General features: G+C 43.5%; 1 protein-coding gene across 1 annotated transcript; it reads left to right on the top strand.

Annotated features, from left to right (window-relative positions):
- Window positions 1–843: 843 nt before the first annotated feature.
- TEKT1 (tektin 1) lies at window positions 844–24,220 on the top strand. Its single transcript, XM_025362491.1, has 8 exons — window positions 844–936; window positions 2,176–2,382; window positions 10,420–10,585; window positions 14,092–14,220; window positions 14,755–14,898; window positions 16,991–17,213; window positions 23,249–23,445; window positions 23,967–24,220. Exons 2-8 carry the CDS (start codon window positions 2,193–2,195, stop codon window positions 24,172–24,174), a joined length of 1,257 nt encoding a protein of 418 aa, XP_025218276.1. The 5' UTR covers window positions 844–936; window positions 2,176–2,192; the 3' UTR covers window positions 24,175–24,220.
- The last annotated feature ends 387 nt before the right edge of the window (window positions 24,221–24,607 follow it).

Genomic DNA, 24,607 nt, shown 5'->3' with positions numbered 1-24,607 from the left:
AGAGACAGGGTTTCATCATGTTTTCCAGGATGGTCTCTATCCCCTGACCTCGTGATCCACCCTCCTGGGCCTCCCAAAGTGCTGGGATTACAGGCGTGAGACACCGCGCCCGGCCTTGGGTCATTAATCTAAAGACTTGAGTCTTCAGCTCAGGTTATGTCTCTCACCTTCATAATTGTTTTGCTATTCTCTTTTTTTCTTTCCTTCTGGAAGTCCTACTTGACAAATATTAAATCTTCTGGACCTATCCCCTCTGATTTAATTTTTCTCCCATATTTTCCATCTCCTAGTGGATGTAGAGTGTTTGTCTGAAGGCGTCCTACTCACACCTGCCCTCACGGAGTGCCCTATCGGGCATCCCACGCAGAAATAAGCCAGTGGTGGTAACAGACCTATACAAACGCTGGAGGAAACTCATTGGAGCTTACATAATCCATCAACTTGCTTTCCTGATTTTTAAACCTCAATTTCACCTGCGACTGCGAGGGCCTGGAGGCATCACCCAGCCCAACCCCACTGTATACCCGGGGAGTCCGGGACCCGGGGTACAGCGCGACCCGAGATGATTCGGCCTGCGAGAGGGCCCGGACTGGACGCAGGTCTCCTGACTCCCAGCTTGGGGCTTTGGCTGCTGTATTCTGCTTGGTGACCCGCGTCTTCGCGGTAGGTTAATGTGGCCGGAGCATCTGGCCTTACCCTTCTCACACGCCACACTCCCGGGTCTCTGGCTCTGGAGTCCGCAGAATTTGCGCCTGCGCCAAGCCACTGAGGCAAGGCTGCTCGGGGCGGAACCCGCCCTCTTTGCCCTGGCAACGCGTCACTTGTTGTCATGGAGACCGCGATGTTTACCTCTTTGTTCTGCAAGAGCTGGAAGCTCCATTTAGGGTAAGGAGGCTCCCATCCCGAGCTTGCGAAGTGGTTCTGTGTGGCGCTGAGGTAACTAAACCTTGACCATACCCCACCGACCCCCACCCGCAACCCTCCCCGCCTAACCAAATCCTCATGCCGTGGGGATGAGCCCTAATTTAGGTCCCCACCTCTCTGGGGACTACTCAGACTTATCCAGGAGTCTTGGGTTAAATGCTGGGCTCCACACTCAGATAAATTTGGTAGAAGTCATAAAAGGGACTGGACTAGGAAGAAATGGAGAAACTCCATGTTGTCTGAAGGGGCTGGGTGGGCCAAGGTTGTCAGCCTGGTCAAGATCTGACTCTAGTTTCATCCTTACATATGTGAAGGCTTCAGAGATCCAGAGGCCCCTAAGAGCAGCGGCTCAGACTTTGAGGTAGAGTTGGAATTGGGGGCAGATTTCAGCCCTGTCTGAGGAAGGCAGTTCTCACGGTCCATCAGAGTTGTATGGAGATGAAGTGGGTAATTTTAGTGTTTCCATTGCCGATAGCTTCTGCCAGCTGGCTTCCCCTGTGTTGTTCCCCTTCTTGTCCTCTCCTTTCCTTTGTCCTGGAAGTTTTTAGATTCTTTTACGTGTTGAACAGGTTTGATACCCAGTTGTCAGTTTACACGTCACATTTCTTCTTCTTCCTCTTCCTCTTCTTCTTCTCCTTTTTCCTCCTCCTCCTCTTCCTCCTCCTCCTCCTTCTCCTTCTCCTCCTCCTCCTTCTCTTTCTCCTCCTCCGCCTTCTCCTCCTCCTCCTCTTTCTCCTCCTCCTCTTTCTCCTCCTCCTCTTCCTCCTCCTCCTCCTTCTCCTCCTCCTCCTCCTCCTCCTCCTTCCTCTTCCTCTTCCTCTTCCTCTTCTTCTTCTTCTTTTCTTCTTCTCCCTCTTCTTCTCCTAGAAAACATGTCTGGGTTCATCTGTTTGGCAGAACATTACTCCACGACCTCGCAATTCTAATGTTGAGCTAAAGCAGTCAGATACAAAATAATACACACTGTATGATTCCATTTATGTTAAATGCAAAAACAGCAAAACGAATTTGTAGTGTTAAAAGTCAGGATACTGGTTACCCTGAGGGGCTTGAGGTGGAGTAACTGGGAAGAGGTTAGAGATGCCGGTAATGCTTGTTTCTTGGTTTGGGTGCCAGCTACACAGGTGGTTTCATTTTGTGTACAGATTATGATTTATTTAACTTTCCATATGTATGTCATGCTTTAATAAAAATTGACATAAAAAGGACAAATTGCTTTCATTTAATCTAAAAGAGTCTACTTCTGATCAGGACTTTGGAAACCTCAAATGGCTAAACTATTACAACCTCCGCCCAAGTTCCTGCCCTCAGAGTGGCACATTGCTAACAAGAACCAGTACCACAGAGCAGATGCCCAAAGGTCCCGATCGGAACGCCTGGTCGCAGAAAGCCAGAGGCTTGTGGATGAAATTGGAAAGACTACAAGAAAATCTCAAAGTGACGTGAACAAGAAACTAGGTAAGAAAACATGCCTGGCATATTCGCGAACATGCTAGGATGAGGCTGATAAGCTTAGCTATAGTGTCATGTTCAGGTGTGGCAACATATTATTCTTGAGTATTAGAGAAAATCGAGTGTATTCTCCAGATTCTATGTTTAAGTTCACTGCCCTAAGATAGACACAAGGTAACCCAGTCTGATTTTCAGCCACCTATCATTCATTTATTTGTTGATTTGATGCACAGTTATTGAGCATCTGTGGGCGTATCCATATACTACACATGAGGCATATCACAGGGAATGATCAGAATCTCTGCTTTGTAGGGGCTTTTAGCTTGAAGAGGATAAAGACAAAAAAATTAATCATCAGAATACAGTCAGCCCTTCGTATCCATGGGTTCAGTCAATTGTAGGTCCAAAATACTTAGGAAAAAAACCAATAAAAGATAACAATAAAACAATTAAAAAATACATATAGAAACAATACAGTTCAACAACTATTTACATAGTGTTTGCATTGTATTAGGTATTATAAGTAAGCCGGACACAATTTAAAGTATACTGGCTGGGTGTGGTAGCAGCTGCTGAGCCGAGATCGTGCCACTGCACTCCAGCCTGGGTGACAAGAGCGAGAAGCCATTTCAAAAGAAAGAAAAGAAAAAAATAGGCACAACTATCTTAAAGAAGAACACAGTTGGAAGACTTCTACCATAGGTACTGAGAGCTGTGACAAAGCTATGGCAACTGAGACAGCAAAGTATAAGTGGGGATAGACCTGTTGACCAATGAAACATGACAGAGTCCACAAATAAACCCACACACATTCATCTGAGTATGACAAAGCAACACTACAGTGTAATGGGAAAAGGAGAGCCTTTTCTAATTGGCCAATTAGATATTCATATAAAACAATGACATTCTGGCTGGGCGCAGTGGCTCATGCCTGTAATCCCAGCGCTTTGGGAGGCCAAGGCAGGAGGATCACGAGGTCAGGAGATCGAGACCATCCTGGCTAACACGGTGAAACCCCGTCTCTACTAAAAATACAAAAAATTAGCCGGGCATGGTGGCAGGCGCCTGTAGTCCCAGCTACTCTGGAGGCTGAGGCAGGAGAATGGTGTGAACCTGGGAGGCGGAGGTTGCAGTGAACCGAGATTGTGCCACTGCACTCCAGCCTGGGCGACAGAGCGAGACTCCATCTCAAAAAAAAAAAAAAAAGATATTCCAACCCCTACCTCGTATTTTCTATCTATCTATCTATCTATCTATCTATCTATCTATCTATCTATCTATCAATCAATCAATCAATCATCTATCTATCTATCTGCAAATCTAAGTGGAGTGCATATCTAAACGGGAAAGGTGAAACAATCATCACTTGGGGAGAATATCTTTATGATATTTATGACTTGGAGAAGGCAAAGATTTCTTATTCTTAAGCAGGACTGAAAAGAGTCATTCATAGAAAAGAAAAATAATAAATTGAACTATATTAAAATGAAGAACTTTTGTTTAACAAAAACACCTCATCAAAAGGCTAAACAGCAATCTAAAGAGTACGAGAAGATATTTGCAATATATGTATCTGACAAATCCATATCCAGAATATATAAAGAACTTTTAAGAATACAAAAGAAAAAGATAACTCAATAAACAAATGGACAAAACCTTGACAGACGCCTTACAAGTGAGGACATTCAAACAGCCGATGAACATGTGAAGAAGTGCTCTAGTTTTATGAGTCATCAGGGACATACAAATTAAAATCAAGTTGAGATGCCATTATACAGCCATGGAATGGCTACAATTAAAAAGAAGGAAGAGAACGAGAAGAAAGGAGAGGGAAGAGGATGTGGAGCAACTGGTACTGTCATACTCTGCTGGTGGAAATATAAATTGCTATAATCACTTTGGAAAGCTTTGGCAGTATTGACTATAGTTGAAGATATGCCTACTTTTCACCTGGTTATTCTACCTTTAGAGTTTTATCATACAGGAATATATGTTTACCAAATACATATGCTGCAATGGCCAAAGGAGTGCCATTTGTAATGGCCCCAAACTAAAACTACCCACATGCTCATCAACAGTAGGATGGATAAATATGCTATACTTTACAGCAAAGAGAATGAGTGGCCTACAGCTATATACAACACTGCAGATGATTCTAACAAACTTAGTAAGATGTTGAGTGAAACAAATGACACACAGATGAGTACATGCCATATTATTCTATTTATGTAAAGTAAAACAAACCAAATAAAAGGGAAAAATTAATCTATACTGTTAGAAGTCTACCTTGGTGTGTGGCATGATAGGAACTGGAAGGGGTCATGAGAGACCTCCTAGGATGCCAGTTATATTCTGTTTCTTGAGTTGGGTCTGTGTTATATGTGTGTGTTCACTATGAAAATATGTTGAATTTTATGATTTTGTGATATGTGTACTCCTCTGTAGGTTTTTGATATTTCGATAAAAAATTAAAAATAACTTGCAAGTACCTGTGCTGGTGTTGATGATACAGATACACCAGACTGGTGCTTGCCCTTGGGGAGCTTGCAGTCTGAAAGTAGAGATGAGACCAGTACAGGATACCCAGGATACGATGTGATTCATCCCATAAGTGGCACCAATAAAACACCGTCAGATTGGAGGAGAGGGCAAATCACTTCTAACTGGTCACATCCAATGACTACTCAATTTCCCAATCTAACGCTCACTTAGTGTTCATCCAGCTTGACCTCTCTACAATACCGGATGCTCAAAACTGGATACGTCCAGTTACTTTTAGAATTCTATGGCACAACTTTTCCTGATTCATTTCCTTTCTCTCTGGCCATTTCTTCCTCTTCTCTATTGTTGATGCTTCTTTCCCCATTCATTTCCTATTGGTGTTCTTTAGTATTTTGTTCTTGGTCTTCTTAGCTTTTTCTTCTCTTCCCTCTATGCAATCTCTCTTGATGACCTCATTAGAAATTTTATCACTATTTTCTTTGTGTTATTGGTTTGCAAATAGAAATCTTCAACTCTAATTTCTCATGAGAACTTTTTGGGGAAATAAAGAACTACTTGCTATATATTGCCACCTAGATTCCTTCAGGCACTTCAAAATAAGTATATCCCAAGATGAACTCATGACTGTCCTTCAAAACTTGCTTCTGCTTCTGTAGTTCCCTATCCTGGTTAATGGGACCAGAGCTCATTCATCCTTCAAATAGGTCTGACCCTGTGCTAGATGCTTAGGAGTATAAAATTGAAAAAGACTGATACATTCTACTATGCAAGAGAGACAAAACACAAGTAAAAAGACAAGTAACTAAAATTATTGTAAGTTGCTGGCCTAGATGAAGGCAATGACAGTAAAGATGGAGAGAAAAGGTGCTCGATAATATGTATGTTGGATTTATGAATGAATTTTAACAACAGAAGTCAAGGAGATAGCTTGGACAAAATAATAAAGGCAGGATGAGTGTGACATTTGTGGGGAATGAGTAGAGAGGTCCAAGTTGATGTATAGAGTACGTGAGGAAGAGCAGCATGATGAAGATGAAAGGGAGATGAGGCAGGGCCAAGCCTGAGGAAGACCTTGAATTTGGAAGGTTCAGGTCAGTGGGTAGCCTGTTAGAATTTAAGAGGTAATGCTAGAAATCTGGAAGTAATCACATAAAGATGGGTAAGGGGAGCCATAAGTGTAGATTAAATTACCCAAAGAATGTATTGAAAGAGCAGAAAAAGGCACATGAGTTGAAGAGGACCAAGAGAAGAGCTGAGGAACAGAAGTTCAAGTGGAAGAACAAAAAGATGAGACCAAGGTTATGAAAGCCAAAAGATGAGGTTTCACAGGCAAGGAAGTCTTCTATTGTATCAGTGGTTGTCTAAATGTCAAAGAGGCTGAGAGCTGAGCCAAAATAAATTTGGACTGGTGACTTGAAGATTGGTGACCTTTGAGATAAGAGATGTCCAGTAGAGTAGTGGAGGGTACACAGTGGAGGTGAAAATCAGTTACAAGGTGTCAATGGGAAGACGCCAATCTATGTGGTGGATTGAGCACGTGCATTTGTCTTCTCTTCCTTTTAGAATTGCAACAAAATAGCAGTAAAGAATTAATAACAGTAAAGCTAACAAATAATAATAAAGCTATGCCCCAAGCATGAGAGAGACTGAGACACACACACACACGCACACACACACACAGAGTTAAAGAGGAAGCAACAGTAAACAAATGATGAAATCAAGATTTTAGAAAGCAAAGGTCAACTGGTAACAGACCTAGGGACTGCAGAAAGTCAGGGTGGGTAGAGAACAATAAGAAGCCAGTTGATTCGTGCTACAGAAATCTTGCAGTGCTCAAAACTGGATGCGTCCAGTTACTTCTGAAGCTGAAGGGTCAGGATAGAACCAGAAACAAGATTGGTTGAAAGTCTTTAAAAAGAACTTCCTCTTCACTCTGGCTCTCCCTCACTCCAGTAGAAGGTTAAAGGTTAAAGGGTTCAATGAATGTCTACTTAGTGATTCATTCATTCCTGTGTCTACATAGTAATTCTTCCAGCTGGTTCCTAAGACACTGGTAGCCAGGTTTCTACCCTCAGGAAGGAGACTGGAGGACTTCTCTGCAGAGAAAGTAGAAAGTAACCGGCCCAAAAGGAAAGATCTATAGATATTAACATTTGAGGATTCTCCAGCAAGATGCCAGGGTCTCACCTGATCACTCTGTACAGTAAACCATTCTTGTTGACAAGCACTGTCCCTGTAGACAGCATTTCCAGGTAGCACTTTAGCGTCTCGGTCTAAATCAGATGATCACCAAATAATCGAGGAAAGCCACTAACATAGCAGACACCAAAACAAATAATCAAAGACACAGAAACTCAGCAGACAGACAGTGCATAGAGAAAAAGAAGAAATATACTATCAAATCCATCAAGAATTTAGAGAAGAGATTGCATCCTTGGGATGTGCAGAGGAGTCTTTAAAAAAGATAACATTTGGAGAACAAGCGTTCTTAGAAATTAAGAATATAAGAGCAGGAAAATCTTAGAAATCAAAAGAAGTGTTGAGAATCTCCAGAAAGTGGGAAAAAAGGACAACAAAAAAATAACAACAAGGAAAAGACAAGAAAATTAGAGGATCAATCTGGGAGGCTCAATAACTAATAGGAGTTTCAGAAAGAGTATATAGAGAAAATGGAGAAGATATGGTGGAATCCCAGCACTTTGGGAAGCCAAGATGGGAAGATCAATTGAGACCAGGAGTTTCAGACCAGCCTTGGCAACATAGAGAGACCCTTGCCTCCACAAAAATAAGAAAACTAGGTGGGTGTGGTAGTGTGTACCTGTAGTCTCAGCTACCCAGGAGGCTGAGGTGGGAGGATCTCTTGAACCCAGGAATTCAAAGTTACAGTGAGCTATGATTGCACCACTGCACTCCAGCCTGGGTGATGGAGTGAGATCCTGTATCTAAAAAGAAGATGAGGAAGCAGCATCCTAGGCCTGACCCAGGAAACCATTTTTTCCTCCTAGGCCTCTGGGTCTGTGATGAGAAGGGCTGCTGTGAAGATCTCTGACATGCCCTGGAGACATTTTGCCCATTGTCTTGGCAATTGGCATTCAGCTTCTTGTTACTTATGCAAATTTCTGCAGCTGGCTTCAATTCCTCCCCTCAAAATGGGTTTTTCTTTTCTACCACATGATCAGGCTGCAAATTATTTAAACCTTTATGCTCTGCTTTCCTTTTAAACGTAAGTTCCAATTTCAGATCATCTCTCTCAAATTCAAAGTTCCACAGATCTCTAGGGCAGGGGCAAAATGCTGCCGGTCTCTTTGCTAAAGCATAAGAAGAGTGAACTTTGCTCCAGTTCCCAATAAGTTCCTCATCTCCATCTGAGACTACCTGAGCTGGACTTCATTGTCCATATCACTGTCAACATTTTGATCAAAACTATTCAACAAGTCTCTAGGAAGTTCCAAACTTTCCCACAACTTTCTGTCTTCTTCTGAGCTCTCCACACTGTTCCAACCTCTGCCTGTTACCCAGCTCCAAAGTCACTACCACATTTCCAGGTTATCTTTATAGCAGTGCCTCACTTCCAGTACCAATTCTCTGTATCACTCCATTTTCACAGTGCTATAAAGAAATACCTGAGACTGGGTAATTTATAAAGGAAAGAAGTTTAATTGACCCACAGGTCCACATGGCTAAGGAGACCGCAGGAAACTTACAATCATGGTGGAAGGCGAAGAGAAAACAAGGACCTTCTTCACATGGTGGCAGGAGAGAGAAGAGAAAGTGAAAGGGGAAGAGACCCTTATAAAACTATTAGATCTCAGGAGAGCTCACTCACTATCAGGAGAACAGCATGGGGGAAACTGCCCCAATGATTCATTTACCTCCCACCAGGTCCCTCCCTCAACAGGTGGGGATTACAGCTCGAGATGAGATTTGGGTGCAGACACAGAGCCAAACCATATCAAAGGGTATGTCTGGCATGTGGCACAACAACTAAATAAGTTTGACACCAGTGTGAAATTTCAGGACACTAGGAAAATGGAAAGATGACTAAAATTTTTCAGAGTGGAAAAAACAGGTCACATACAAAGAATCAGGAATCACAATGGCATCAGACTTCTCAACAGAAACTCCGGAAATTAGAGGGAAGTAGAGGGACACAGTCACAATTCTAATTAAAAAAGAGTTACGAACTGTAACTCAGGTAACAGCCAAATAGAATGAAATGGTGAGGGTAGAATAAAGACATTTGCAGACTTGCAGGTTTTCAAAAACTTTACCTCACATGCATCCATTTCTTAGGAAGTTACTGAAGGATATGCGTTAGCATACTGAGAGAGTAAATCAAGGAAGAGGAAGAAAATAATCCAGGAAATGGGACAGCAACACAAGAAGAATGAAGGGGATTCCCGGAAGCAAAGTCATAGGATGATAGCTACACAGCAAACTAGAGAGCAACCAATCCAGCAGAAGATTGCGGCAGGAGAAGATGCTCTAGGAGAGACATCTCCAAGGAAGAAAGAAAACTGATAGCTTACTTGATGGGTTGGAATATATTAAAGGCATATTGAGAAAAAGTTAATAATATAAAGAAAGTGAAGCAATCACTATGCTACCCATTTTGCTATCTCATAACGTCATGTTGTAAACCTCAAATATATACAATAACATTTTTTTTAAAAACAGGGTCAGTTTATGGAAGTGGAAACTGACACTACAATACAAGCAGTACATTATGACTTTTAAGATTCAAATGCCGAACTACTCATTATCAGTTAAATATATATAACATATAGTTTTCCTAGTATAGTAATTTTTTACTTATAGTGCCTAATAAATCTGCCTTTAATTATCATTTAAAAAGGAAAGTGAAGCAAAAATGCCATTTTAACCCCTCCCCAACACAGAAAATTTTATAAGAAATGTATCACAGTGTATGATAGGGCTCAGGTGTGAATAACATTTATATATTTATAAAATGTAAATAAACAATAAGTTTACTTATGTATTGTTTAACAAAATGGTGATACAACTATATTGGGAGATGGAAGTATGTCATGTGAGTTGGTTAAGAGCAAATCATTATCTTTCATCCTAGGAAATCAACATATAATATCAAAACTGATAATGAGTGAATAGCAGTATAAGCAAATGTCAGAAGAAGTGATAAGCATGTTTAAAGTGGCTTCCCCCAGAAGGTGGGCATGGGTGGGGACAGGTCTGAGAGTTTCAACTCTTTGTGATACTATTTGACTTTTCAAATAACATACATTTATATCTTTGATAAAATTAAAAGTTATTAAAAACAGTAGGCACCAAAGAACTAGTGAGCGTAAAATGACACATTTGATGTGGACTGTAAGAAAATATATCTTCCTTTCCTTCCTGCAAATAAACATTTAGAAAGATGAAAAGATGCCCCAAGTAGCACAGTGCTAAGAGGAAAAGAGCATATCACAGGTAGTTTTACAACAGTCCTCAAGTTGCTAATTCAAATGTTAGCTACCTTGGGATAGATTAACCCTGGTGTAACTTCCCTGTGTGCTTCAGAACAGAGACTTGAGGAAGTCCGGTTCTGGAAGAAGGAGTTAGATGACAAACTTGAGCAGCTTGTGAATGTAACCGATGATCTACTCCTATATAAGATCAGATTGGAAAAAGCCCTGGAGTGCTTGAAAGAGCCCTTGCACATTACTGAGACGTGCCTGGCATACAGGTAGGAGCGAAGATCCTTCAAATGATTCATGTGTTGTGACAAACGAGATGCTGGGTAGTAAATGCTGGCTGTGCGCGATGGTGAGTTAGAAATGGCAACTGAGCAGGTGTTCTTTTAGAGCCTGAAGTTATCCCGGCATGCCCCTGGTGCTAGACAGGGCAAGGGGCACTGGACTTAGTTCATGCCTCAACTCTGCTCTTGAGTAACTCAACTCAAATATATGTTAGGACTAGGTTTGGCTGTGGGTAGCAGAAAACTCTAAAATGACATTGAATTTCAAGAAAACGATTTCTTTCTCTCTTACATTTAGAGTCTAGAGATAGTCAGTCCAGGGTTGGAGTGGTGGGCCACAGTTTTAGGGTTCCAGGCTTTGTCTATCTTGTTGTTCTACTGCACATGGCTTTCACTCTTAATGTTACCTCATGGTTTAAGATGGCAGCTGGAGCTCCAGCCATTGTGTCTACATTCCAGCAAGTAGGAGTAAGTGGGGTCTGACATTCATCATTTCTATTTGCACCCTGTTGACTAGAACTTAATCACATGGCCGCACCAACAGAAGCTGGGAAATGATTGGCTTTACTTTGGGCAGCCAGGTGCTCAGTTAAAAAACCAGGGGTTCTGTTGCCAAGGAAGAAGGTGAGAACAGACAGTACAACTCCCGGGGGACAGTACCTCTCTCCCATGCTGAGCCACACGGAAGCACTTTGTAATCCAGACAGCACTATATGAAGGTGCTTTTAATTAGTGTTTCCCTCCTCTAAATCCAGTGAGTAGAATGATCCTTTCTACTCTGGGGTGATGCTGGTTTCCGGACCTGGGTCCTGCCGCAGCCCTAGCTGGAGTGTCCTAACACGTCTTCATGCTGTTAGCGTAGTCCCCTATAATCTAGTGCACCCTCCACACCGGCTGTTCAGTGAACTTTTCCAAATGCAGATTTTTTTCAGGTCACCGCCATGCTTAAAATTCTTCAAACCCCAATGACGTCAAGATAAATTTTAAGCTTCTTAGCTTAGCAAACCAAGGTTCATCACGATAGAGCCCCCAGTGACCTCTCTGGGTCCGTATCTCGTCCCCAATAGCAGGATGTGCTTAGGTGTGGGGAGCTCCTTGCAGTTTCTCAAATGCACCATGCCGCTGTCTTCCTGGAAAGCCCTGTTCCTTCCGTAAGCTTAACCAGGACCCTTTGCAGGAACCAGACAGCAGTCTCCCCAGCCAGATTTAGAAAGTCTATGCAGCAAAGAGAAATAGCAGCTCGTCAAAGAGCTCAACACCCAGTTGGCCCAAGTCTAAGCCTAAAGATAATGATAACATAGAGGCTGCTAAGTTTATTGAGCATATACTATGTGCCAGGTACTGTAGCTTATGCTTTTACAGCTCATTCGTACTGTGCCACAATCCTATGAAGTACTAATAATGATCCCTATTTTACAGAAAAGGAAACCAAGGCACAGGTAGGTTACATAGTGGCTAAGGGCACGCAACTAGTGAGTAGGGGAACCTCCTTTCCAAGGTTGAAAAAGAGCAAAACGTCGTGCAGCAGGGTCAGTTTGGGAGGAGGACAGCATCATGGCTAGAAGCACAAGTGATACACAGTTCCGTGACACTGGGTAGGTCACTTAATCTCTCTGAAACTCAGTTTCCCCATCAGTACCTGAAAGGGCTAAGAAAGAATGTTTATATATAAAAAGCTTAGCACAATGCCTGTCACAGAGTAAGTGCTCACTGGCGGAGGCAATATTACTATTGGTGTTATTACTATTAATAGTTATTACTATGAAACGTCTTTTTTTTTGAGACGGAATTTCACTCTTGTTGCCCAGGCTGGAGTGCAATGGCGCAATCTCGGCTTACCGAAACCTCCACCTCCTGGGTTCAAGTGATTCTCCTGCCTCAGCCTCCTGAGTGGCTGGGATAACAGGCATGTGCCACCACTCACGGCTAATTTTGTATTTTTAGTGGATTCAGGGTTTCTCCATGTTGGTCAGGCTGGTCTCGAACTCCCGACCTCAGGTGATCCACCTGCCTCAGCCTCCCAAAGTGCTGGGATTACAGGTGTGAGCCACTGCGCCCACCCTAAAACATCTTTCTATATTCAATTGTTTGTCTAAACATTGAATGAGGATCAAGGAAGGAAACAGGTCTTTGAATTTATTATTATTATTTTAAACTTTCTTCTTCTTGGGAAAAAAGATCCATTTGGTTGCAAATCAAAATCACAATGAGATATCATCTCATGCTAGTTAAAATGGCAATCATTAAAAAGTCAGGAAACAACAGATGCTGGAGAGGATGTGGAGAAATATGAACACTTTTACACTGTTGGTGGGAGTGTAAATGAGTTCAACCACTGTGGAAGACAGTGTGGCGATTCCTCAGGGATCTAGAACTAGAGTTACCATTTTTTTTTTTTTTTTTTTGAGACAGAGTCTTGCTCTGTCGCCCAGGCTGGGGTGCAGTGGCCGGATCTCAGCTCACTGCAAGCTCCGCCTCCCGGGTTTAGACCATTCTCCTGCCTCAGCCTCCCGAGTAGCTGGGACTACAGGCGCCCGCCACCTCGCCCGGCTAGTTTTTTGTATTTTTTAGTAGAGACGGGGTTTCACCGTGTTAGCCAGGATGGTCTCGATCTCCTGACCTCGTGATCCGCCCGTCTCGGCCTCCCAAAGTGCTGGGATTACAGGCTTGAGCCACCGCGCCCAGCCTAGAGTTACCATTTGACCCAGCAGTCCCATTACTAGGTAAATACCCAAAGGATTATAAATCATTCTACTATAAAGACATATGCACACGTTTGTTTATTGCAGCACTATTCACAATAGCAAAGACTTGGAACCAACCCAAATGTCCATCAATGATAGACTGGATAAAGAAAATGTGGCACATATACACCATGGAATACTATGCAGCCATAAAAAAGGATGAGTTCATGTCCTTTGCAGGAACATGGATGCAGCTGGAAACCATCATTCTGAGCAAACTATCACAAGGACAGAAAACCAAACACTGCATGTTCTCACTCATAGGTGGGAACTGAACAATGAGAACACTTGGACACAGGGCGGGGAACATCACATAATGGGGCCTGTCATGGAGTGGGGGGAGGGGGGAGGGATAGCATTAGGAGATATACCTCATGTAAATGATGAGTTAATGGGTGCAGCACACCAACATGGCACATGCATACATATGGAACAAACCTGCACGTTGTGCACACGTACCCTAGAACTTAAAGTATAATTTTTAAAAATGCAAAGAAAAGAAAAAGAGAGGAAAAAGTCCATTTGGCATGTTTCAGACCAAGTGACCAGTCATCAATTTTTCTTCCTTGTGTTTGGATATTTTGAAGTCACAGAGATACCAACTAATACCTGTCACCCACTGCCTCATCAGATGGATCGGGTGACACTCAAATCAGTTGTTCAGGTAGTTCTGAGTGTGCAGACATTAGCCAGTGTTGAGTCACCTCGTGTTGCACGTGTTGGCTGACTGGCTGCCTTTCCCCCTGCCAGGGAGAAGCGCGTTGGCATTGACCTGGTGCACGACACAGTGGAGCATGAGCTGATAAAGGAGGCTGAGATCATCCGGGGCATTATGGCTCTGCTGACCCGTACCTTGGAGGAGGCTTCCGAGCAGATTCGGTATGACTCTTCGGGCTGCCCTCCACATCTCCACTGGGAATTTTGAGAAGAGGCAGTGTCCACAAAAGCTGGGCTTCATGGCACAGAAAGAAAGGGGTTCAACACTCCCACTCCCACTTTGTGTCCCCAGATCGCCCCAGCACTCAGGGTAAGAGCTGGCCACATCCCTCATACATGGCAGCCGCCCTCTGGTAAGGGTGGGGCTGGAGCTGGATTTCACCCTGGTTATAGGCTGGAGGGCGCTGGAGCCCACTGGCGAGGCTGACCCCTCACACACAGGAGGCTGCAGTGGTGACACTGGAAAGTGCCACAGTAGAAGGGGGATCTCTAAGTCCACGTTTGGTCATGTTGATTTGTCACCAGGCATCAAATGGTGTATGAGTGAGTGTTGGGGTGATGGGAGTCGGGGTGGGGCAGTACCGTCATCCTGCACCAGACCTAGCTGCAGCTTCACTTTCCAGGACCTCCCCGAGGACCTGTGGGTGCCACCTGGGCACTCCAGAGGCAGAAACCCAGTTTACTTTCTCCCTTCAGGATGAACCGCTCTGCCAAGTACAATCTTGAGAAGGATTTGAAGGACAAGTTTGTGGCCCTGACCATAGATGATATCTGCTTCTCGCTCAACAACAACTCACCAAACATCAGATATTCTGAGAACGCCGTGAGGATTGAGCCAAAGTGAGTGAGCCTTGCCGTCTTCCTCCCTGCTGGTGATGTCCCAGTGCTTCTCAGACAGGCAAGACCTAGTGACTTGTCCTTGCAGCTGGCTGAGAGCTTGGAGGTGGTGGGCTTGGGGAAAGGTGGTGTTGAATGGTGACCTTGACATTGGGCCCAGAGGCTCCCGATCCTCCAGGTTAGGCCCACTAAGAAAGTCTGAGATAAAACCTTTAAACCTTTAAAGACTAAAACAATTTATTCCTTTATCTATACATCTTTTTAACAAGTAAAAGAATCTAAAAATGTATAAAGAGCAAGTGAATTTTTCTCCTTTCCATTTTTTTTTCTTTTCTTTTTTTTTGAGATGAAGTCTCGCTCTGTCTCCCAGGCTGGAGTGCAGTGGCGCGATCTCGGCTCGCTGCAAGCTCCGCCTCCTGGGTTCATGCCATTCTCCTGCCTCAGCCTCCCGAGTAGGTGGGACTACAGGTGCCCGCCACCATGCCCGGCTAATTTTTTGTATTTTTTAGTAGAGATGGGGTTTCACTGTGTTAGCCAGGATAGTCTCGGTCTCCTGACCTCGTGATCTGCCCACCTCGGCCTCCCAAAGTGCTGGGATTACAGGCGTGAGCCACCGCGCCCGGCCTTCCCTTTCCATTTTTACATCCACTGAGATAACTGGTGTTAGCTGCATGTTCATACAAACATATGTACATATGCACTCATACACATACGGTAAACTTTGTTTAGTTTATAAAAATGAGATTATACTATGTACCTTTTCTGTGACATCTAATTTGCATTTTTCAGTTAACATTATATCACAGCCTAACTCACTCTAATTTTTAAAACCTTCTTTTTGAAATAAAACATACATATAGAAAAGTGTACAAGTTCGAAGCATTCTCGTTGTGTTAGTTATCTTTTGCTGTATAATAAATTATCCCAAAACTTTGTAGCTTAAGACTATAAACATGTATTATCTCATGGTTCCTGTGGGTGGGGAAGCCAGGCCCAGGCTCAATGTCTTCTGAGGTTGTAGTCAAGCCAGCTGCTAGGGTTGCAGTCCATCTGAAGGCTTGACCCAGATGGGGTCCAATTCCGACCTGATTGTGGGTGATGGTGGGCCTTGATTCCTTGCCTTGTGAATTTCACCATGGGGATGTCTCATGACATGGCAACTGGTTTCTCCCATAATGAGTGATCAGAGAGAGAAAGAGAGAAAACCGATGACAGAAGCCACAGTCTTTTTATATCCTAATCCCAGAAGTGACAACCTTCTATTTGTGAGAGGCAAGTCAATAAATTCATACCATATTCAAGGCCAGGGGATTACACAAAGGCATGAACACCAGGAGGGGGGATCACTAAGGGCCATCTCAGAGGCTGCCTCTAATCACAAACTGAACAAGCCTCATATCACCACCAGGTCAAGAAAGAAAACATTATCACCATCCCTATCATCCTATCCTCTTCCAATTAATAGTTCCTCACTCCATCCTGAAGGTAATAATGTTCCTGACTTCTAATAGGGTGGTTTTGCCTGCTTTTCATTAAACAGCATTATATGCTAGGGGTGTGTGTGTGTGTGTGTGTGTGTGTGTGTGTGTGTGTCTGGTTTCTTCCAATTAACATTATTGTGACGTTCATCAGTGTCGTTCCAGAAGACAGTTCCTCTTCAAACTAGTAATTTATTCACTTGTTTATTTCAATCTGTATAGATGGATTGTTTCTGTTTTTTTCAGTGTATTATAATGTTACATTAGTATTTATTTTGAAGCTCAAATTATCTCTAGCTGAGCGATCTCACCCAAGTTACTTCATTTTTCTGAGCTCAGTTCCCCTCATCTGTAAAATGGGGATTCGAAAAGTTAGCTCACTTGGCCATCATGAGGATTAAATGAGATAATGTCTATAAGGTGCCAGCCCAATGCCAGAGTAGGGAGGTTGCCCAAAGGGACAGCTATTGAGACTGACAGACCACCATTTGCTCTGCCTAGAGATAGGGAAACGTTCTAGGTGCTTCTGGTGAGAGGTAGGTGTAGCTCATCCCTCTTCCCCAAGCCCCTTCCCCACCCCAAATATGCTGTGAATGAAAGCGTGGGGTCTGTTTCAGGTCCGTGAGTCTGGAAGACTGGTTGGACTTCTCCAGCACCAATGTGGAGAAGGCTGACAAGCAGCGGAACAACTCACTGACGCTGAAAGCCCTGGTGGATCGAATCCTGTCCCAGACAGCCAATGATCTGCGCAAGCAGTGTGATGTGGTGGACACGGCATTCAAGAACGGGCTGAAGGATACCAAGGATGCCAGGGACAAGCTGGCTGTTCATCTGGCCAAGGTGAGGTCCCTTGAGGGAGCACGGAAGAAGAGCAGATTCAGGAGGTTTCACCATGGAAAACAAGAATGCCCCCTGGGCCTGACCGCTAGAATTCTGGGCTTGGGATATTGGGTTAACTCGTGGGTAAAGGTCATTCCTATCTCTCCAGCTTAGCGGCAGGCTTTGCATTTTTGGGGACTGGAGTGGGACTTTGCCCCACTCCGGGCCTCCATTTTCACTCACTGCTGCAGAGAACACAAATGCAGAGGACAGAACCCTGAGGCTTAGGGGCTGGCTGCAGCTTTGTGCCTGGCTGTCTTCCCACTCCAGTTGCCATTCCTCCATATGTGAAATATAGAAATGGACGACATGCTCTCACGTGTCCTTTAGGGCTCTGAAGCTACAGGAGTCAATGAAGTCAGTTTCTCCAAACCTGGTTGTAGCTTTAGGACTCTAGCCGGTCGTTCCTCCTGGTTATCCAGTGTTGTGCTGGTAAACTGGCCCTCAGAGGGTGTTTTAGTCCACTTTCACACCACTGGAAAGAGCTCCCCAAGACTGGGTAATTTATATAGGAAAGAGGTTTAATTGACTCACAGTTCCGCATGGCTGGGGAGGCCTCAGGAAACTTACAGTCAGGGCAGAAGGTGAAGGAGAAGCAAGCACTTTCTTCACGAGGCGGCAGGAGACGGAAAGAGTGCAGGGGAAACTGCCACTTTTAAAATTATCAGATCTCGTGAGAACTCCCTCACTGTCATGAGAACAGCATGGGGGAAGCTGCCCCCATGATCCAATCACCTCCCACCAGATTCCTCCCTCAACATGTAGTGATTACAATTCAAGATGAGATTTGGGTGGGGACACAGAGCCAAACCATATCAGAGGGGGTTAGTATTTGTACTGCAAATACAATGTGGGAGCATTTGTACTACAGATGTCGGCAAATTCTACAGATTAGGGTCCTTCCTGTAGAATTTGTCGATATCTGTAGTACAAATACGCCCACACTGGTGGATTTCAAGCTACCCACTTCAGCAGGTCACTGTCAGCCCACCCTACACTTTACTGCTGGTGCAGCTGAAACAGAGAGGGGAAGGGCCCTAAGGCAGCAGCGTGGGAGTGGAGCCCAGACCTTCTCAGCCCCTGAATCCCTGTCCTGTTGCCACATCCTGAACACTCCGTCCCGGAGCTCAGAGCCCAGCTGCGGACAAGATTTATTTCTGTGATGTGCCAGAGAAACCAGAGTATCATGGAGGGTGAAACTGCAATATTCAGCAAACGGAGAAGTTGACTAGCCTAGTGGAAATCGGTAGATGTCAGAGCCAGACACTTGGGTTTGAATTGTGGCTTCAACACTTGCCGTGGGACCTTAGGGAGACCCTGAAGCCCCCTGTTCTTTTTTTTTTTTTTGAGACGGAGTCTGGCTCTGTCACCCAGGCTGGAGTGCAGTGGCGGGATCTCAGCTCACTGCAAGCTCCGCCTCCCGGGTTCACGCCATTCTCCTGCCTCAGCCTCCCGAGTAGCTGGGACTACAGGCGCCCGCCACCACACCCAGCTAATGTTTTGTATTTTTAGTAGGGACGGGGTTTCACCATGTTAGCCAGGATGGTCTTGATCTCCTGACCTCGTGATCCACCCACCTGGGCATCCCAAAGTGCTGGGATTACAGGCGTGAGCCACCACACCGGGCCAGCCCCCTGTTCTTTAGTTTCCTCCTTGATAAAATGGGAAGAAACAATAGTTTTCTCCAGCCAGGGTTAAGTTAGACAACTCATATGAAATATTTAGAACAGTGCCTGGCATGTATACATTTCACACACACACACACAATTTGCATATATGATTAACATATAATATCATACATATAAATAATAAAAATTAGTTGATTGATGATGATGATGATGATGTTAGCCAAGGAATACTGCAGAGGCTTCCTGGTGGAATAAGAACTTAGTATAGGCCTTGAAAGACGGATCTGAGATAGGAGAGGAGCGAGGAGGGGAGAGCACTGAGAAGAGAGGAAGAGAAGAGGCTAAGGAGTAGAAACAAAGACACACTGGTAATAAAACAATAAAATAAGATGTCATGGCCGCAGCGTGGTGGCTCATGCCTGTAATCCCAGCACTTTGGGAGGCCGAGGTGGGTGGATCACCAGAGAGGTCAGGAGTTCACGACCAGTTTGGGCAACAGGGTGAAACCCCATCTCTACTAAAAATACAAAAAATTAGCCGGGCATGTTGGTGGGCGCCTGTAATCCCAGCTACTCGGGAGGCTGAGGCAGGAGAATCACTTGAACCCAGGAGACGGAGGTCGCAGTGAGCCGAGATTGCGCTACTGAGCTCCAGCCTGGGCAACAAGAGCGAAACTCCGTCTCAAAAAAATAAATAAATAAAATAAAAATAAAATAAAATAAGATATCACTGTATGGTGATACATGGTTGGAAAACTGTCAAGTTATAAACATGTCACTGTGATTTATAGTGCTCTGGGCAACGGTGCAAAGCCATGAGAACATCACATACAGTGTGTCACCATGACTTAACTCTGCCATGGCAGTTCAGAAGCAATAATAAATAAATGAATAAGCGTGGCTGTGTTTCAATATAGCTTTATTGATGGGCATTAAAAATTAATTTTATGTAATTTTCACATGACAATATTCTGCTTTTGTTTTTCTCCCCAGCCATTTAAACATTTAAAAATGCTTAAGACAATGAAAACACGAACCACACACTGGGAGAATATATTTGCAAAACACATATCTGATAAAGGATTATTATCCAAAATATACAACGAACTCTTAAAATTCAACAATAGGAAAACAGACCAACTAAAAAATGAACAAAAGATCTGAACAGACACCTCACCAGTACAGATATACAGAGGGCAAGTAAGCATATGAAAAGATGCTCAACGTCCTATGTCATTAGGGAATTGCAAATTAAAACACCACCTCTGCGCCTACAGAAAATCCAAAGCACTGACAACCCCAAATGCTGTTGAGGACGTGGAGCGACAGGAACTCTCACTCATTACTGATGAGAATGCAAAATGGTACAGTCCCTTTGGAAGAGAACGTGGCAGTTTCTTACAAGGTTAAACATATACTCTTAGGATTCAGCGATCTCCTTCCTTGGTATTTACCCAGATGGGCTGAAAACTTATATTCATACAAAAACCTGCATATGAATGTCTACAGCAGTTTTATTCATGATTGCCAAAATTTGCAAGCAGCTAAGATAGGTGAATGGATGGATAAACTGTGGTACATCCAGACAATGAAATATCATTCAGCACTAAAAGGCGTGAGCTATCAAGCCATGAAAAGACAGAGAGGAACTTTAAATGCATATTGCTAAGTGAAAGAAGCCAATCTGAAACTCATACTGTAGGATATAAATCATGATTCCAACTGTATGACATTCTGGAAAAGACAAAACTATGGAGACGAAAAAGATCAGCAGTTGTCAGGGTTTGGGTGGGTGGAGGAAGGAAGGAAGGATCAATGGGAGCAGCATGGGAGGTTTTAGGGCAGCAAAACATATTCTGTATGATATCGTAAAGATAGATACATGTAGTTATACATCTGTCAAAACCCGTAGAATCGGCCGGGTGCAGTGGCTCATGCCTGTAATCCCAGCACTTTAGGAGGCTGAGGCGGGTGGATCACCTGAGGCCAGCGGTTCAAGACCAGCCTGGCCAACATGGCAAAACCCTGTCTCTACTAAAAATACAAAAATTAGCCGGGTGTGGTGGTGCATGCCTGTAATCCCAGCTATTTGGGAGGTTGAGGCAGGAGAATCGCTTGAACCCAGCAGGCAGAGGTTGCAGTGAGCTGAGATCGTGCCATTGCTATCTAGCCTGGGCGACAGTGTGAGACTCCGTCTCAAAAAACAAAACAAAACAAACAAAACCCATAGAATGTACAACACAAAGAGTGAACCCTAATGTAAACTGTGAACATTAGTTAATAATAATATATCAATATTGGCTTATCAATTGTATTAATAACAAATGTACCACACTAATGGAAGATGCTAATAATAAGGAAAACCTAGGTAGGGGGGAGAAAGCATATGGGAACTTTACTTTCTGCTCAATTTTTCTTTAAACCTAAAATGGTTCTAAAAAAAATGAAGACTATTACCTAAAAAAATTTCTTATTTCAGTCTGTACAAAAACAGATTGCAGACTGGATTTAGTTCGTAGGCATAGTTTGCTGATTCTTGATCTCACTCGTAGCAACAGTAGTTTTATTATAAGTGTATTGTTATCTGTGTATTTTGGATGGTTAAGGTATTTATAAAATTTAAGAGATTTGGACTGTTTCTTAAAAATTTCTTTAAAATGTATAATTAAATAATTGTTTTAACCTTATGATTTTAGTTGAAAATTTAAATTTGAAGACAGCATTAGAATGTTTAAGAGAATTTAAAGCATCATCGTTTTTTACTAATTTGTTAGATTGACAAATCTATTTAAGAACTCCAGAGGTCTTATTTGTTAAGATAATTCAAATCTTTTAAAAAGTTATATATCAAATTTATAAATGCTGCTTTAAATAAATAGTCAAAGGACTTTAGGTAAGTTTGAAGTGGGAGCAATTATTAGTCAAAATCAGCTTTAAGTAATTGCTAATATCTGCTAAATTTAAAAATTTAAAAATAAATAGAACTGGACTTAAGAAAAGCTTAAGAAGTGTTTAAAAAGAAGCTTAAGAAAGTCAAGTGCAATTTCTGGACCTCATTGGGATATAATTTGGACAAACCAACTCTACCAAAATATATGAAACAATTGGTGAAATTTCATCACTAAATATTATTATAATATTAAAGAATAAGTCTTTTGTCTCTTTTTTCAGTGTGATAAAGGTATTGTGGTTATGTCAAAAGAAAAAAAGAATCCTTATGCCTAGAAATACACACTCAAATATTTAAGTGAAATATTTAAAAGGAGATAATATCTGGGATTAGGTTTAAAATAACGAAGCTGATGGACAGCAGTATAGATGAAGCACGATTGGCCACATACTGCTCATTGCTCAAACTGATGATGGATATACGAGGTTCCTTAGTCTATCTACCCTAGTCTATCTACTTTTGTGTATATTGCAAAAGTAGATGTACAAGCTTTTTTTTTTTTTTTTTTTTTTTTGAGACGGAGTCTCGCTCTGTCGCCCAGGATGTACAAGCTTTTAAAAAATGCTTAATGAAGAAATATATTTTAAACCAGTTAAATATTAATTTTGTTAAAACCAAATAACTTAAAAGTAGTCTTTTTCTTTTCTTTTCTGAGACAGAGTCTCAGTCTGTCCCCCAGGCTGGAGTGCAGTGGCGCGATCTCGGCTCACTGCAACCTCCACCTCCCGGGTTCAAGCAATTCTCCTGCCTCAGCCTCCTGAGTAGCTGGGATTACAGGTGTGTGCCACCATGCCTGGCTAATTTTTGTATTTTCAGTAGAGATGGGGTTTCACTGTGTTGGCAGGCTGGTCTCGAACTCCTGACCTCGTGATCCGCCTGCCTTGGCCTCCCAAAGTGCTGGGATTACAGGCGTGAGCCATTGCGCCTGACCTAAAAGTAGTCTTTTTCTGTACATAAAGTCACTCACAAAAATAACAACCAAACTCAGACCGAACTGCTTCTTTCCCCAGGCTTCCAGAGGACAGAGCTGATGCTAGCAGGATAGGAGTGTGAGGAAATAGGCAGCTTTCTGCTCACGATACAAAGGTACCCTGTACCAAGGTGAGCAGGTGGCTTTGAGCAGCAGTGACATCCCCACGCTGGTCAGGACTTTGCTAAGGGCATTCTTCTGTGGGTAGATGAGGTGACAATGGCCCGTCCTGCCCCTTGAGTCCATAAGGTTCTAAGTCTGGGTGAGTGACCTTGCCCACCAGCGATCACTGCTTTAGGGAAGAGAGATCAGACACACTCTGGCACGCTGCTTAAGAAGAAATCCGAGGCTCCCTCTTCCTAACTTACATGATCACAACGCATCTGCTGTCAGCTGTTGAGTTTTGAGGAGCACAGCTTGGCCTCACCTACTCTAATCCTTTTTGTAAGGTCATGGAGGAGATTGCTTCCCAGGAGAAAAATATTACAGCTCTTGAAAAAGCCATCCTTGACCAAGAAGGGCCAGCCAAGGTGGCTCATACGCGCTTGGAGACCAGGACACACCGGCCGAACGTGGAGCTGTGTCGTGATGTCGCACAGTACAGGCTAATGAAGGAGGTTCAAGAGATCACCCACAACGTTGCAAGGTAGGTTAGCAGCCAATGGGCAGAGGGCCTTAGGGTCTTAGTCCCAACCTGGATTTCTAAGTAGAGGCTAGGTAGTGACCGGCGGGCTGAATGAAGCCAGCCTGCTCTGTGATGTTTGAGGAATCCCCGCTACAGGGCAGTCTCCACCACCTCCCGCCAAAATTGTTGACGTGGGGAAAATGGATCCCAATATTGAATGATTCTACAGAAGCCCAAATCCAGATGTTTAGGTCAAATCTGCAGTTTTAAACATCAGCATTTCATAAGGTGTCAACGACATGAATCTGGCCTGTGGCCACCAATTTGAAATCTCTCTCTCTCTCTTTTCTTTTTTTTTTCAGGGCCTTTTCAGTATGCATTTTATTCTAAAATTAATGAGATCTCTGTCTTCATGAGGAGAGAGGAAGGGGAAGAGCACATGTCAATTTGGCTCCTGCACTGAACACTGGGGAACATTCTTTCCCTTGAAAAAGCAATGCATAGAGAGAAATGATTCTCTTCTGTTCTTCCTTTTCTCCCAGATTAAAGGAAACTTTAGCCCAAGCTCAGTCTGAGCTGAAAGGGCTGCATCGCAGACAGCTTGCCCTGCAGGAGGAGATCCAGGTCAAAGAGAACACCATCTATATCGATGAAGTGCTGTGCATGCAGATGAGGAAGTCCATCTCACTTCGGGACGGGGAAGACCAAGGGGTCTGGGCCGGGGGCCTCCGCCCTGATGCTGTCTGCTAATAGTAGGGCTAGTTCCAATTCTCATTAAACCACATCGTAAACAGTAGTTACAGTCGTACCGAGCTCTCATTTCAGGCTGGCGGAGCCTCTGGCCAGCCTGCTGCAACCTCTTGACTGGCATTCCAAGCCCGCTCAGGGGGCTGATTTTGGGACGAGTTTCTTTTCCTATGCTGCTGGTGTGGTGGTTGCCTAACAATTAAAATCCATGTTTTAGCACAGGCCACTGTTACAATATCACAGGACTTGGGGCCCCAGGACAGGGTTTCAAGATATTTCAGTTCAGATTCAATTCAATAAAGTAGTTGGGCTGGATCACCTATGTAGACCATGCCCCTCTTGCTCATGAGATGGGATGCTAACCTTTCTCTTGGCTCTCAAAATTTCTTTTCTCTAGAAAACAGTGTGGTGATGGCTGACTTAGACCCCTCTGGCT

This window comes from Theropithecus gelada, chromosome 16, assembly GCF_003255815.1.
Source record: "Theropithecus gelada isolate Dixy chromosome 16, Tgel_1.0, whole genome shotgun sequence".
Classification (NCBI taxonomy): Eukaryota; Metazoa; Chordata; class Mammalia; order Primates; family Cercopithecidae; genus Theropithecus; species Theropithecus gelada.
The sequence above is the reverse complement of the archived record's forward strand: the minus strand, read 5'-3'. Positions and strand labels throughout refer to the sequence as shown.